This window comes from Wyeomyia smithii, chromosome 3 (genome assembly GCF_029784165.1).
Source record: "Wyeomyia smithii strain HCP4-BCI-WySm-NY-G18 chromosome 3, ASM2978416v1, whole genome shotgun sequence".
In the NCBI taxonomy this organism is placed as follows: domain Eukaryota; kingdom Metazoa; phylum Arthropoda; class Insecta; order Diptera; family Culicidae; genus Wyeomyia; species Wyeomyia smithii.
The window spans coordinates 198,380,946-198,397,075 of NC_073696.1; the positions used below are offsets into that span (position 1 = coordinate 198,380,946).

The 16,130-nt window shown below is 37.5% G+C and overlaps 1 protein-coding gene across 5 annotated transcripts in view; it reads left to right on the top strand.

The window, feature by feature from the left end:
• LOC129731365 (calcium uptake protein 3, mitochondrial) overlaps positions 1–16,130 on the top strand; it is a 176,328-nt gene that overhangs the window by 152,829 nt on the left and 7,369 nt on the right. For 2 of the 5 annotated variants that reach the window (XM_055691276.1, XM_055691272.1), the window contains exons 2-7: positions 8,413–8,551; positions 9,191–9,301; positions 9,722–9,769; positions 9,831–9,913; positions 10,202–10,264; positions 10,833–10,979. In XM_055691276.1, coding sequence (XP_055547251.1) covers positions 8,413–8,551; positions 9,191–9,301; positions 9,722–9,769; positions 9,831–9,913; positions 10,202–10,264; positions 10,833–10,979 — 591 coding nt within the window. The remainder of the gene's footprint in view (positions 1–8,412; positions 8,552–9,190; positions 9,302–9,721; positions 9,770–9,830; positions 9,914–10,201; positions 10,265–10,832; positions 10,980–16,130) is intronic. The other 3 variants (XM_055691277.1, XM_055691275.1, XM_055691278.1) reach the window with 3 other exon arrangements.

Below are 16,130 nucleotides of genomic sequence, written 5' to 3' on the forward strand. Positions count from 1 at the left end.
CTTCTGTCTTTTTTTTTTCAATCAGTTGATTGAAAGTAAAATTAAAAACGACGAGGATCCCTCAGATGCACGTTAATTTTTAGTTTACCAGTTTGGCACCGGTGCTTCTGCATTCCTTCTTTATTTTTTTTTTTTTCTTTGATGCGAAACAAGATTTGAATAATGAATGGCTCATAAGAACGGTGTTATGAAACGGAAGTCATGAAAAACAGTATTAATCAATCGATCGAGTGCGAAAAGTGCTTGATGTTTTGGTAAATAACATTTCTCAAGAAACTTTTTCGAACTAAACAAAGCGAACTGGCAAATATTTTCAAAGATGCAGCTTCTGCTTCAAGTTCAAATTGGATCATCAAGATTTGCATTTAGGTACATTTTAACTGTTTCTGGCTCCCTTTTGCATTCGAACGAACGATGATATATCCTATCGACGTCCGTTTCCCATGCGAATTAATACGAACCAGTTCCAAGAAATTTGAAAATAAAATTATCTCCTATGCAAAACAAGCATAGCTAGCCTTGTCATAGATCATCTTAATCAGCTTTTAATCTTATGAAGTTCTGTTCAAAAATAGTGCAAAAAATCACTATCATAGGGAAAGAATTCAGTTTGAATAGAGTTCGAAAAATGATGGATCACCTGACCAGGTAGTTTTTTTTTACTGGAATTCCTCCTTTGTTTCTCTCGCCTGCATCTTTGGTATCTCACACCAGCAGATTAGATCGCATGTAGAAGATAAATTATTAACTCTTGATTTCAATTCCAAAAGCATCCTGAAACTTGTCACAGTTATTTCTAAGAAGAAAAAAAACAACCAATGAATCAATCCTAATAGCTCCAAATATCACGAAGCATCGATAAAAGTTCCGCTTCACGCCCTGCCAGCGACATTAACTACAGCGAACGATAGGCCATATTTTATCAAACCACCCAAAACTGTCTTGCAACGCATTACCGAAAGGATTCCAGAATAGTTTTTTTGAAAATAGGCAGGCAGGGCGATCCTTTAGCAACACGTCAGTCGCCTGCCGGTTTTCCGCCGCAGGCATCATCACGATGCACGCAGAGCTCAAAAAAGGGGTGAACAATTGCAGCCGCACTAAATTGCACTTAAAACGTGCGTCCAAGTCAAGTGCCTTCGGGCTGACAGAAATATATCTCTTCGCGACACGCAACGAGAGCGAGGAACACTAAGACATCCTGTTTTGATCGATGTACGCACAAACAAACATGTTCCTCGTGTGAATAGTTGCCGTGCTTTTTCAATGTGTCAAAACAGACGCTTAGTGGATATTTATGTTCACGGCTTTTGGTCCTTCTGCTCGTTTGCTTTGAAGATCGAATGGAGAAAGGAACGGTACGATTTGTTCTGGTCTTGTTTTCGTTAAATCACTTTTGTGTACTTGCTAATAAATATTACAAGGTACAATTTCTAACATGAAATGGTAATTTTGTCAACTATTCGGCATTTAGTCCTGGCAAAGCTATTTATGTTATTGTCTAGTGAAATGAATTATTTTATAACTAAAGCGATAAATTTTTCACCTAATAAAATATCAGCATATTTCCTTTTACTCGCGAATAAAAATAAATTAAATCAATAAACATGATGATGAGATTTGTTGATGTTTCTCCAAAAAAAATTCAGCCGGAAATGATTTTAATTTTAGAGCAATAAAAATGTGACACTTAACGTTAATGTTTTGTCGATATTTTGTGTCCCATAAAAATCACATTCCGCACACGCATCTGAAATTAACTTGCATCTTTGAAACTGGGCTGATTGTGCGACTTGCAAAAGCGTCCCACCAGATTGAACTTAAAATGTGCTAATGTTGGCTCCATTGAATCGTTATAACCCCAAATGTGTCCAAACCATTTAGATAATCGAGTTGTTTTGTTTTTTAACTGCATAATTATCGTTTCGCCTATTGGCACTTATGTCATTCATGTCGGTAATTATCATCTTTTCCAACATCGCAGCGTCGTTTTGCGTGGGACGATCAATAGCTTTTACAGTGAGAATTCATTCAAGTCGTTCGTCGTTGTATGGATAAGCTCTCGATTGCACCGCCAATCGAAATCACTAAACTATAGCTGTCAGCTTCATCGTAAACTATAATTTGATTGCGAGACTCGACTTTTTACGAATAACTGCGTCCCGCTGTTCAAGAGACTTTTTATTCTCAATGTTTTTATTTCGAGGAAAATAATTGATTTTTGTTTCTTTGAACTGAAAATGGAACAAAAAATTCGTTTGGACATTCATAAAACAAGAATTTTATTTTATTTCAGTACGTTCGTCTCATAAATGTTTTCAAAACTTTATCTATTCTTTATTTAATACCAAATCATAGCAACATAGCGAAGGTTGGAACTAGTTTGAAAAAAAAAACGAAACAAGAATCATTCTGTTCTGACTCCAAAAAAAGACAAACAGCCCGAAAACTTACTGTAGGTGGTGCAATAAATTAAGATCTTTAACAAATTTAAAAAGTATCACCTGCGTCGGCTAGGATTAAACTTGGACCAGTTGGGTTGTTGTGACACTAACTTCACAATTAATGACTTCGATCTCGGTGGTGCGATTCGAGCCATTAGCGTGTTTGGCGGTTCTATTCGTTTTATCTTATTTTATTTTCTTTCATTTTAATTAATCCCATTTTGTGTTAACTTTTATATCTTGTTTCATTTCATTCTATTCGTTTTATTCTTTATTTCATTGTGTTGTGCTTTATTTTGTTTCATTCTTGTACAGTTGCTTTTAAATTAGTCTCAATTTACTTTTTATTATAATCATTGGCTTTATTTTGACATATTCCATTTCATTCATTTGATGTCGTTTTTTTTTATAATTCTGAATTCTGTTTGCTTCAATTCAAGTCATATTCTAAACTTTGTTTGATTGAGCTCTACTGTTTGTTGTATAATTTCTTTTATATAACTGCTAATCCATTGATGTATTATATTTATTTTTTTCTTATATGATTCATTTTGAGTTCTTGTTCATTTTCGTTTATTCTATTTGTTTTTTTTTATCATATTTCACTGAGCATAGTTTAAGGTCAGCATATCCTACTTACTTTATTTTGTTTTAATATATTTGACTTAAATAATTACTTTATTTAGATACTGAAGTCTTTTTTACGCGGAGGGTACGTAGCGTGTAAATAAAATCACGTAAATTCCGAAATTCGTGTAAAAAACAAACTCCATTTAGGGAACATCTCTAAATGACGTAGTATTCGAGAGGGGAGGGAGTGGGTTGCAGTTTTTGTGACGAAATTTGGGTGGTCAAGCCAAGCTACGTAGCAAATATGAAACTATGAAAAAATTGGATTTTTCTAATTGTTCTTTTTTGTCACTGTTTTGTCTAGTTAGGGTCATTTTTATTACTTTCTTGTCCTTTCTTGTTCATTTATGATACAAGATATGTTTTTGATGAAAAACATTGCAAAAAAACTCATGGAGTGAGTGTTGTTATAAAGCTACGTAATTATCTAGAAGGGGGTCCGACTTTGTGACAAAATGCTACGATGGGGGAGAAGAGTGCCCAAAAAACCAAAAAAAAATCTACGTCATTTATGGATGCTCCCTTACTAAATGGTTTTAATTATTTCTACTAAATATTTTATTAATTTAATCAATAGCAGAGTTATTTTCACCTGTGATTCGAGCTGAAAATCGAGAAAAAATGTAAAAAGATTAGGCTAAAGTTCAAGGATTAGGTTCAGCTTTGAGCTATGCTAAAAATGCCTTGCAGTGTTGTTAGTCTCACTCATGCACAGCATGCAACACCTCAGGTAAGGTTCTCGTAGCTGCCAAATTTCACACACTGGAGTATTCTCAATTCAAGCTATTTCTCGTTCTTTCTCGCTGTCTTCCTTGCTCGCATTTGCTCCCGAGATCATATGCACACACGCGCGCCTACTTTTTTACTCGCATGTAGTCCGCGTGAGCCCAACCAACCGAGTACAATAATTCCAAGATGCATTACGATAGTTGCGGAGGGACAAAAAAATCAAATAGGGCAACGAACTACCTGTGTTTTTATGTTTTTTTCGGGAGCTGTTCAGCTTCTCGTAGAACTTCCGAGTGTCGTTAGCTTGGTACAGCTCTTACATCGCCAAGCGATCTCGGTCCTCTTGCTGACGTTTCTTCCTTCGGAGGACTGAGTTTTGGCTGTTCCGTGCCTGTCGGTATCGTTCCACGTTCGCTTCTTCGTACGGTGTTGCAGCATTCTCGCCCGTGCTGCATTCTTCTCCTCGACTAACCGTTTGCATTCGCCGTCAAACCAGTCATTTCTATGATTCGGGGCCCTTGTACCTAGTAGCGCTACTGCAGTAGTACCTATGGCGGATCGGATACTTTTCCAGCCATCTTCAAGGGTAGCTGCGCCAAGCTGCTCTTCCGTAGGTAGCATTGCCTCCAGCTGCTGTGCGTAGTCCTGTGCAGCCTCGGCGTCCCGCAGTTGCTCAATATTTGGTCGCGGCGTTCGACTTCGGCGGGTGTTATACACCGTCGATAGTTTTGAGCGCATGCACACAGCTACTAGGTGGTGGTCCGAGTCTATATTCGCACTTCGGTAGCTGCGAACGTTGATGATGTCGGAGAAAAACCTGCCGTCGATTAAAACGTGGTCGATTTGGTTCTCTGTCTGTTGGTCGGGTGATCTCCAGGTGGATTTGTGGATACCTTTGCGGGGGAAGAAGGTACTTCGGACTACCATACCACGGGAGGCCGCAAAGTTTACGCACCGATGGCCGTTATCATTAGACAATGCATGCAGGCTATCTGGTCCGATTACCGGTCTGTACATTGCCTCCCGTCCTACCTTTGCATTTAAGTCCCCAATAACGATTTTCACGTCCTGTCGCGGGCAGCTATCGTAGACCTGCTCCAGCTGCGCGTAGAACGCTTCCTTCTCGTCGTCGGGTCTTCCTTCACGTGGGCAGTGCACGTTGATGATACTGTAGTTGAAGAACCGGCCCTTTATCCTCAACTTGCACATCCATGCGTTGATCGCCTGCCAATCTATCACGCGTTGGCGCATCTTACCCAGTACTATGAAGCCGGTTCCCAGCTCGCTGGTGGTACCACAACTCTGGTAGAAAGTAGCCGCCCGGTGCTCGCTTTTCCATACCTTCTGTCCTGTCCAACAAAGTTCCTGCAGCGCTACGACTTCGAAGTTGCGTGGATGTAGCTCGTCATATATTATCCTGTTGCATCCTGGAAAGTAGAGCGATTTGCAGTTCCATGTCCCAAGTTTCCAATCGTAGTCCTTATTTCGTTGCCTAGGTCCATGCCGATTGTTCCGATCCGTATTATCTCTTACGTTGTTTGTAACATGTTGTATTCCGGGGCGGCTCGTTGGGCCTTCCCCAACCCCCTGTCTCGCCGGGGGACCATCGTGTCAGCTCTGTTTAGAGTCCCACGCTGTTTTGAGCCGCACCATCTTGGTGAACAGACGCTCGGGTTGGCGAAGCATTTCCTCTACCGCCGGAATATGGTTAACGCGCCAATGATCGCGTCGCACCTTCTCACTTAGCTATTGTCGGATGACAACATTGCCCAGGCAACACCAACTAGTTGTATCCATGTTTCAACCGGCAGTCTAGTGTAATCATATGACTCGTGGAGGTGTGAGATAGGAACTTGTGTGGGCCGAAGCTATGTTTGACGCTTTTTCCAGGTTGTCAACTCACCATTTGATTCACCAACACCCAAGTCTCTAAAAGACTGCAAGAAACTAATAAAACCGTCATTTTTCGAGTGTAGGTTGTTGTTTTCGCAGCTTTGCGAGAAATTTTAGTTTGAAAAAGTGCATGTTTCATCAAAAATGTCATAAACCCTATAAAAAAGAATGATATATTTTTCAAATATAAAAAAATGTCTAGAACATAGCACATAGCAGGCCTCTAAAATTACATCAGAAAATGTTATTTAAAATTTTTTAATTTTTGGAAATTTTAATAATGGCTGTGTATGAAACTACCAGTATACTGTCGATTTTCAAAAGATAGAACCAAAGTGTCTTCAGCTAAGTTATTATACATAAGATTGTCGTTTTTCGCGTGGTAAATTTAGTAAAACTTCTCTTTTAACTCTCTCGTTTTTGGCAACCCTGAAGGAGCGTTGTTTAACCCCGTAAAGATAGTCTGCGTCAATTTGATTTCTAGGTTTCAGCAATATTGCCCTTTTTTCCAACGTTGCGTCGCTTTTTCTCTTTCTGGCGTTTGTGCTTAATCGATGTGTTAACACTGCAATGACCAGTCATGGTGAAAACACCGAACTGTGCTACCCGGGTGCCGCTTTTGCAAAAAAAACGCAACACGGCATGTATTGCAACTACTAGGAATACTCAGAGGGAAAGATATGCGAAGAGAGCGTTGTGAGCCAAACGAACATGTCAAAGTTCGAGCCAAACGAACAAGAAATGTTACACATTAAAGGTATTGCAATAAGGGTCGATAAAAAATATATTCATTTTTACACGTTTTTCATGTGTTATTGCTAAAACATGAATTGAGAATGCTCCAAAGTTGCTTCATCACAGTGATTTTTAACTGGTGGCTCACAAACCCTTTATATAGTCTACAGAATAATGATGAAAGTATATAAAATAAACATAAACATAAAATTTAACACCTTCACGGTTTTTGTGATGCACTTTATTATTCCCCAGGACTTCCACCGACACCATACGAGCCGAATAAAAAAGTTAGTGAACATTGCGCTCTGAGAAGAGATCTGGCACCTCTGATATGTGAAACCTAGTTGTCAAATCAGCGGTTTTTTCATCGCTTATCTCTCCCTCTGAGGATCTCTATCAACTACCACTCAGTCTTACTGTTAAATCGACGACACGTTCTCTGTGCTTCGCAAAGGGAGCCGCGGAGCTCTTTCTGTTTAGCAAAAGGGACCGCGGAGCCAAAATGGTTCTAGACCAAGCATGATTTGTTAAAAGATAGATCACAATCAGTCGAACAACTTTGTTGAAAATACCAATATTCTATAACTTGAATTTGAGAAGTTAAGCGTTGACACACATTACGTAACGCATGAAGGGTGGAGGGAGGAGAGGTTTCGAGTATGCGTTACTTATTGCTACATAGTTGAAGAGTGAGTCATGCCGAACGAAACTTATTGTTACATAAGAGAGGAGGGTGTCTTAAATCTAGATTTTAGGTGTTACGTAATTTGTGTACGACGTCTTATGGGGTTTTGTCCATCAATATTCATGGTTCGACTTCGACTAACTCCAAATAATCGCGTTTATTGTTTCAAATTCAAATTTTGCAGCTTTAACAAATGTTACATTAAAACGCTGTAAATTTCTCCTTATTGCTCAAATCTCTATAAAATATTGGAAAAATTTCCTCGATGAGTTCTACATGAAGAACGCGAAAGAAATTCAAATTTTGAGAAAAAGGCTCATAACCCCAAAACACCAGGCTGCTGCTAATTCAAGTCTAGGGGAATCATTTTGAAATCTGTGAATAACCGCTATGTAACGGAATTCTCATGTTATACAAATAAATTTCAAAAACGCAGAATCTCACATTTAGAATCATTGTGTAATTTGCTTATCTTATAAATTAAATTAAAAATGATTAATGTGAAAGTAACCAGGAGGACAGTTTGCAATAGTCAGTTATGAAACGAACTATCTCGACAATCTCTTTTTTATTCAGTGCAAGAGTCATCCTCTGCCATCAAAATTTAATTCATTAGCTTTCAGATGCTTGCCAAAACAAAACTCGCACCGCGTGATAATAAAGAATTTCAGACAGTGTCGTGCAACATCTCGTGACGACTGGCTGTTGAATCACATCCTCATGCCGGGGCGTAACATCCAGTAATGCCCATGTGACAAAACTTGAGTAACCAGCGAATTTAATTCCAATTGGCTGTGTTTCAACTATGCCGTCAGCAATATAAACTGCTGAATTCAATTGGTCAAGAGTGCCGTTGAATGTGGCCGAGCGCACGTAGGCCACTCGGGTGAGAACGAAAGTTATTTCACCGCAAACATTTCTCCGATGGCAAACTCGTGACACACGGATAGAACAGCGATGCCAAATTGGGTGAACCTAAACTGTGGCTTCCCCGGGCGGCAGAATTACCTGCAATCCACGTGATTATCATGATTGTTCATTCTATTCCTGGTGGTAGTAAACATCCACTAATATCCAAAGTGATGATGAACTCATTGGCTGTGCAGTGACTGCTCGTTTCAACACACCCTCCATTGTAGATAAAGATTTTCAATTAACCAGAGAATAAATATAATTTCTATTTTATTGCTTATTCGATACCGGCAATATTGCAAGACTGGCAAAACATCCTCATCTTCGTTTGCCAAAAAAAAGTTGCTAACGTCATTTCTTTCTCTGATATTTCCTTTCCAGGATGAGATCGCCGATAAGGCCATCAAGCTAACGGCCCGCGAACGCCGCTTCATCAAATTCGCCTCGGTTGAATTCGACGGTCAAATCTACATGACGCCACAGGACTTTTTGGAGTCAGTCGTGGAACAGGAGCCGAGACGTAAGTGAAAATTGCGACGATTGCGGCAAACAAACACGAGAATGGCATTTCATCCCACGCAAACCGGCCACACCAAATGGACGGCCAGTACACGGGTTGATAAGGGTCCGCCTGCCGGGAATGGCGCTTTGTCACTCGCAGAAATGAACTTTTGTTGTCCTTTTATTCCGTCGGTAGTCGTAGCGAACACAGATGGACCACATGTTCGTTGTTGTTTTTTGTGTATACCGACCAATTACTGGCGGCCACACACAATGGGGAAAGCATCTAGAAAACATTCTGAACTATTAAAAGTGACTCAAAATTTCTGGTCTATAAGGATAAATACCTATGTGTTTTTACGAAATTATTTTATTCGGTAGGATGAAATTTTCAAGCAGTCTCGTAAACTCAAACTTGTCTGCCCTCAATCGTCTCACCCTACTGTGTGTGCCCGGACGATCGTGCTTGCTACCGGGAGGAAACTGCTTTTAATTTCTCGTGTTAATTTGCGTCATCGCATGGCCGCCAAGATAGTTGCCATGTTTTGTCGGCTTTCGGGCCATTGAGCGATCATATCGGCGGCAATCGCGGTTTCCCACACACAGTTCGATGGTCCATTTTAACCGTCGCCGTCGTCATTCTGGTTATTTTGTGCAGCACGCCTGAAGCGAAAATCGCTAACTCCAGATGAGGTGCAGAAGCTGAAGGACTTCACGCCGCAACTCAAACACGGATCTTCGCAGCTGTTCCGCAGTTTGCGCGATAAAGGTAAGTACACTAGTTTGATGTGAGTTCGCATGAACAACGTTAATTAAATGAAAACTTGGCGCCTGCCGGTAGGCTGCATAAATTCATTGAGGGCTCTGTAGTTTTATTAATTCATGACTCTTTTTCTAATGAAACTCAAAATGTGGTTTTGTGACTGGCTCGCCATTTGAAATACACATTGTAAGACATTATGTTTTATCTATGATGTACCACAAGGAAACCACTTAAGACCGCAACACTTTAAGCTGTTTTGTGATGTGTTGATTTTTCCATTAAATCTCCACCAGCAAAATATGTATAGAGCTGTTTCATGCCGAATGACCTCTAGTCCCAAATAAAATGATTTGAATAAAACTTTTACACACGTAGAGAATATATGAAAACTAATTAACAAAACGAATTTTGTTTCTACTTATATAGGAATAATATCTTACACGGAGTACTTATTTCTTCTGTCTGTTCTAACCAGTAAGTAATGTGGTCAAAGTTTCTTTTTCCAAATCAAATTAAGCATTTCTGTTCATTCTAGAGCCACACTCCGGATTTCGAATTGCCTTCAATATGTTCGACACGGATGGAAACCAACGCGTGGATAAGGATGAATTTCTTGTGGTGAGTTAAAAAAAAAAAATTCATAAAGAGAGAAATTTCATACAATGAAATTTATTGAAAAATCGTCGTGCACAAAAATCTACATATTATTGGGTCAAAAATGCTCTCCCGGAAAGTATAATCTTGACATTGGTGCTCAAACCTTGTGTTCGTTTCTTTAACTGTTTAATTTTATTGAAGAGTATTCTTTCTATTTTTTGTATGTTGATTGATTTGCGTCGGCACATGCCTCATCTTTGCACCGCGAACATCATCGCCACACTCTCTGATACTCTTTAAAATGAACAGATACGTCAACTGCTCGGAGGATCGCTCAAGGATCGTGACCTAGATGAAGCGACAAGAAAAGCTGTGAGATCAAAACTGAATCATTTGTTTTTTTTTCTGTTTTGTTTTGTTTTTTGGATACTAACACCTACAACAATTCATCGTCTCACCAAAGCTATTCATTGGAGCCTAGCTTCTATTCGTTTGTGGCGTTTTTAAAAAGAAACAAATCGTGATTCTGCTTCGAATATTTCTATGCTATTCAATATAAAGCTTATTGATTCAATCGTATCTTATAATCCTGAATATCAAACTTCAATCTACTGTAATCAATTATAGACCACAACCTAAACGCACATTTTAACATAGGCTGATAAATACTTGTTGTTGAATATGACTTCTTGCTAAATTCATGAAATTATCGAAAAATTCTGATATGTGATTAAACTGAACTGCTGTATTAGTTATAACAGTGTTAACTGAATAACCTTTACCAAAGCTCTTGTGATTAACCACGTGTTTTGTGACATTCGTGTAAATAACAACAACCAAAAACCATGTATATCAAATCAATTTTTTCTCTCATTGCACAAATGTGCTTCGCATGTTCATCGTGTCCTGCACATCTTTCTGCCCGAATGAATGATATCAGCTGTTGCGTCTGGTTTCGACCACTGCGCAAGCAAAATTTCTGCTGCGCCAGTACCGTCCAGATAAATCCACAGACGCTCGACAGCAGCGACCACATGGGGAACACAATCTACAGCGAGCTTCCCCGGCTAAGGGAGGTAAAAGTTTCGTAAGTCTTGACCTGACGGCATCGTCATTTCCCTTCCGTGTCATGAAGTATGTAGTAGTGAAAATTAAACTGTAATAATTTTGCGTGGTTTGTCAACTCGTTCCCAGGGTCTACTTTTCCTGTATAAAAAACACCTGCTCCTGCTCTTGTCCTTTCGTTTAGCAGTCCTGTTGATTGTGTGAACTTTTCCAATCGCATAAAGCTATACTTTAACTCCACAAATGACAGAAGTAACATCTGAGTATCTCGTATATTTTCAAGCCCGTAGCTCTGCCTGCAATTGCCAATAGTACTTCTTCAAGCATGATTACTAACAATGTTACCAACTGGCGCGGATGGCAACATGATGTGATTGTTTTTGTTTATTATTTAATCAAGCATGATCAGGGGTATCGACAAAAAAATATAGTTGATGATACAGGTATGTGCATCTGCGAGTGGATTAACTAATACGAAATATGCTGTTATTTGTTTTGAAACATACTTAACCGTCTACAGCTGACCTAACCTCTTGGGTGACTATGTTTCGCATTATTGAGATTTCGTTTTCCAATTCATAACCAAATATGTAGGGTATCGGCTCTATTATCGGCAGGTTTTACCTATTATCGTCAGGGGGGTAAATAATGTCCAATATCGTAATTTTTTAATGATGGTTCTTAATAATGCAGAGTACCTCAAAAATGTTAGCTCTCTATTACTTCATTAACTCCCCGAACGACAATAGGTAAAACCTGACGATAATAGAGACGATACTCTATATACATTGTTTTTGTAAAATATTGCGAAACACATTTTGATACGTTATTGATACAATTAAAATAAAAAAAAAACAATTTTTCTAATGCGATGCTCAAGTTGATATATGATCTGAACTTACTTGAATGTAGAAAAGAACCAGCGCTGAAGCCGTGGTCTTAGCTCCAGTACCGTATATTTAAGATAGTTTTTTATATCTATTTAGTAACTGATTTAATCTTTAGTTTTAGAAAATTTGATCAGTCAACAGCTTTACTCAGATTTCTGTATGGCCGAGTTTTGCCTTGGTGAAAATAACTCTGCATTATGCAAAAAAGTATTTAGAATGTTTTCGTTAAGTTTTTAAATGGATAGTTTTTTTACCAATCGCATGCAGGCTGCATTATTCCCGCATTCACTCATTCGACAGTAGAATGAAAAAAACGCTTGCTCAGGCTTTCCGCCACAATAATAATTACAGCGCAGTTCAGGTTATCGTAAATTCACATTCGTATGAAACTCTCTCATTTTACTAAAGTTTTTCTATTGTTTCGAATGTTTGTGTTAACTCACAAATAAACTGTGATATTCAAAGTACCGTTTGAATTCTGTTCACAGAAGCACAGAACTTCAAAATGTATTCATTAGCAACTTAATAACGGTATTCCCCATCCTCTAGGGTTTGCTGTACTCAAATCAAACAACCGTGGAATAATTTGCTAAAACAGTGAGAAATAAACGATAGCGTGTATGCTGATATGTAAAGGACAATAGATTTTAAACTTCAAACGAACATATCTACATATTTTCAATGATAGGGTAATCGCTCCATTATTCATCTCAACAGCTTGGTGCACCTATATTCTTCTTATTTCTCTCATTTGTCCAATTTACCGTCAAATTTCTACAAATTTTGACGGTATATCTATTCGCTTTCCGATTTTCTCAAGTGGCTGAAAGTTTTACGTTGAAAATATGGTAAAATTTGACGATAAATTGATCAAAAAGGCGTGATGAGATGGATATAGGTACTGAGATGAATTTAGGAGCGGTTACCCTATAATGATTGAACTAAACGTTGATTATACGGATTGAACTAAAAGCCAGATAAAATAACTGCATTTTTTTACATATGAATTACAACTAAAAGTCACTCCTCACTCCCTCAAGAACCATCAAAGTTCGTAAAACGTAGTTTGGGGCCATCCACATACCACGGGGACAGATTTTAAACGATTTTGACCACCACCCCCCCCTCTCCGTGGACAACTGCCCATATAAATTCTGAAAAAATTTCATGGACCGTGGACATTAACCAAACCCCCTTTACTGACTACTGAATCGTACACTGCTTTGAAGTTAAAGTCATATTATAGCCAAATACTTTGAGCAATTTCAGTAAAAAAGCAACCATTTAAATCGACCCTCTTTTGATCTGGTTAAAACTTTCAGCAGACGTTTCTCTAAGCTAAAGATGTCATTTTGTGCCGTTAGTGTTTTATTTTTTTGAACAACGACTATTTTTTTAAAGTTGTTGAGTTTTGAAAAGTGTTATAAAAATGGTATTGATGATTACAGATATTTTTAGACCCAGAGCCTTTTTTTTTTGAGCGGTGTAACGTCTTCGGCAAAGTTGTAGAAAATAGTTTTGTCTTTCCGAAAAAAATATAATTCGGAAAAGAACTTTTTTGAAGAAAAGAAGTAAAACAATATTATCTTAAAAAGCTCATTTTTCTAAATCATACTTTTTCATGGTTGTTTGATCATGAAGAAATGAGAAAAAAAGTTGAAATTTCCATAAAAGAAGAAAAAAGTTACAGCCAGAATGGTTGGTTTGGTTGGTATGATGTTTTTGGTAAAGTTGTAGACATTTTATGAATAAAAATATTTTTAAAGCGAAAACGGTTTGTTTGCTCGATATAGTTGTCATCACCCTCTCAGAATTTAAAACTTTGTGGCTGTGGCCTTACTACTCTAATCATTTTTGCATTTTTTTAAAATTCAAAATTTGAGAAGGGCTGAAATCTTTTTATAAATCGATGTAGGGGAACTGCTTCATTATTCATCTCATTAAGCCGATATTCACGAAGAATGCACGGATTAAACACCAAATTTTCACGAAATCATTGAACAAATAAACTAAATATGCTTACGTGCTCTTATGGAATCGTTCAGCACTGTATATTTAGTAAAATGAGCTAGATTTATCCTGAATTTTGTAAAACAAACCATTTAGTTGTTTACGTGCAAAATTGGTAACCTAGGTAACCACTACAGTGCTGTAGACTTATGTCATGTATGTCGGAATAATTCAACATTTTCAGTATGATTTTTTCGCATTAATAGAAACTGATTTGGCAACTTTTGATTTACTTCAACGCAGTGAAAACAGATGAAAATACATACAGTTGAAATTTAGGAATTGTAGAAATTCATCTCATGTATTTCTGCTAATTCAAGCTTGTTTTATGAAATTTGAGGTGAACATTTCAAAGATTAAAGTATTCTTAGTGTAGTGAGTGATTTAGTTTAGTGGTTAAAATAAAAAGTGGTCCGCAAGTGATAAAAAAAAACTTTGAGTTGGCTGCTGAACGAATACCGTTGTAGCCGTATAGAACAATGCGCGGATTTTGTTTTCTGAGGCGATTGAATTAAATGAGTATTCGAGTGCAGATGCCCGACTATAATATCAAATTCAGTGCTTTTAAGTGAGTATTTGAGAGTTATACTTTATGAGGAATCTAAAGTGAACTAAGAAGAATCCATTCCATGGATTAGTAGATTGGTTTAAGAAAAAAATATGCGTTTTTCCTGTTTTCAATTGTGTTTTTATCTTGTTTGAGATGAATATATGGGCTGAGATGAATAATGGAGCAGTTTCCCTATCTGAATAATAAAAATTATGACAAAATGAAATTTGAGAAAAAAACTAATTTTTAAAACCAAAAAATGATTTTGAAAAATCATTCATCTAAGATTTTTTTCAAAATAAGTTTTTTAGATATAAAATTTAGTTGCCTAAAATTTCTCTGAACAAAACTAAGTGGGCACTCTTAAGGAAGTAAAGTTTTTCGAACCAAGCTTTTTTTTGTGTCCTTCTCGACGTGCGGTAATGGCATGACTCATAGCACATGAGTGAGGGAAAGATTGTCAAGAGATGACTTCTAGGGAACTGTCTAAACCTAAATCAGAATTATTGCTACTTAAATATGAGATCCTACACTGAAAAAAAATCGTTCTTTAGATAAACAGCTTAGTTGCCTAAAACTCTAAAGTGTGTAGTAAATTTTCAAAACCTTTGAAGGCGTCAGTAGGTTTTTAATTATTAAAATTATTAACTATTTTATGTCAAGAGATAAAGCAGTGATTTATTTGGCAAAAATAAGCTAAAATATGCTATAACTTTGTAAGCAAAAGTCAAATATCTTATAATACCAATATAGTTCACTTACGTGAAATCATGAAGACACATTGAAAATGACAGAAGCGCTAAGCACCTTTTCGACCGCTAGGAGCGTCACTTCTGATTTTGTTCTACAGGACATGAATCACTTTTGGCAATAAAATTACTCAAATGGGTACACTAAAAAAATGCACATAATATTGTGAATTTTATAATGAGAATAACGTTCGCTTATGTATGAGGCAGTACATGGGTGACGTTTCACGGTTGGTACGTTTGTTTGTGTTATTGTTTTTTGCAACCTCGAACCCAAAACAGAACCGAACACAGAATCAAAATGTCTGCAAAAATATCAAGAGTGGTATTTTATTGTTATGTTAAGGATGGCTATTCTCGCGATACTAGAGCAACCGATTGGATATTTGTTTTTCGCGCTTCCCCGATCGGGGTTCTATCCAAGTAGCGACCTGAACTGTAATCAGTTGATCACAACTGTCTCGTGGATTTTCTTATTATCGTAGAGATAAACCAATTGGCGCTTCTAATGACAAAACAGCTGACTAGTGCATCTAATCTGTTCTGCATGTCGAGTGAATATAATTAATATTTAAAAAAAGTGTAACTCGAATGAGTAGATTTCAAGTGAAAGCTTAAAACAATAATATACACTGGGGTTGCTTTTAACGCGGTTGGTTGTACCGCATTTAAAAGATTAGATTCGATATATTTATACTAAACTTATTTGATACCGCGTTCAAATAATCTTCCGAATCGAGTAAAAATAATTCGCGTTAAAATCCCTTGAGGAGCTGTGAAAGTATATGCAGCAATCTTCGAGCACGCAGGAAAAAGCATGCAGGTATATTGTTCGCATAGAGTACTCAAAGTTCATTATTGAGGTTAATAAAGTTCTAGTAATTTATTTCAAAACATTAGTTTTAGAAGATTTCTTCGTTACGGGTGTTTTGAGTATTTGACATTTAATGTTTGGCTAAGCACAAACTAGCCAT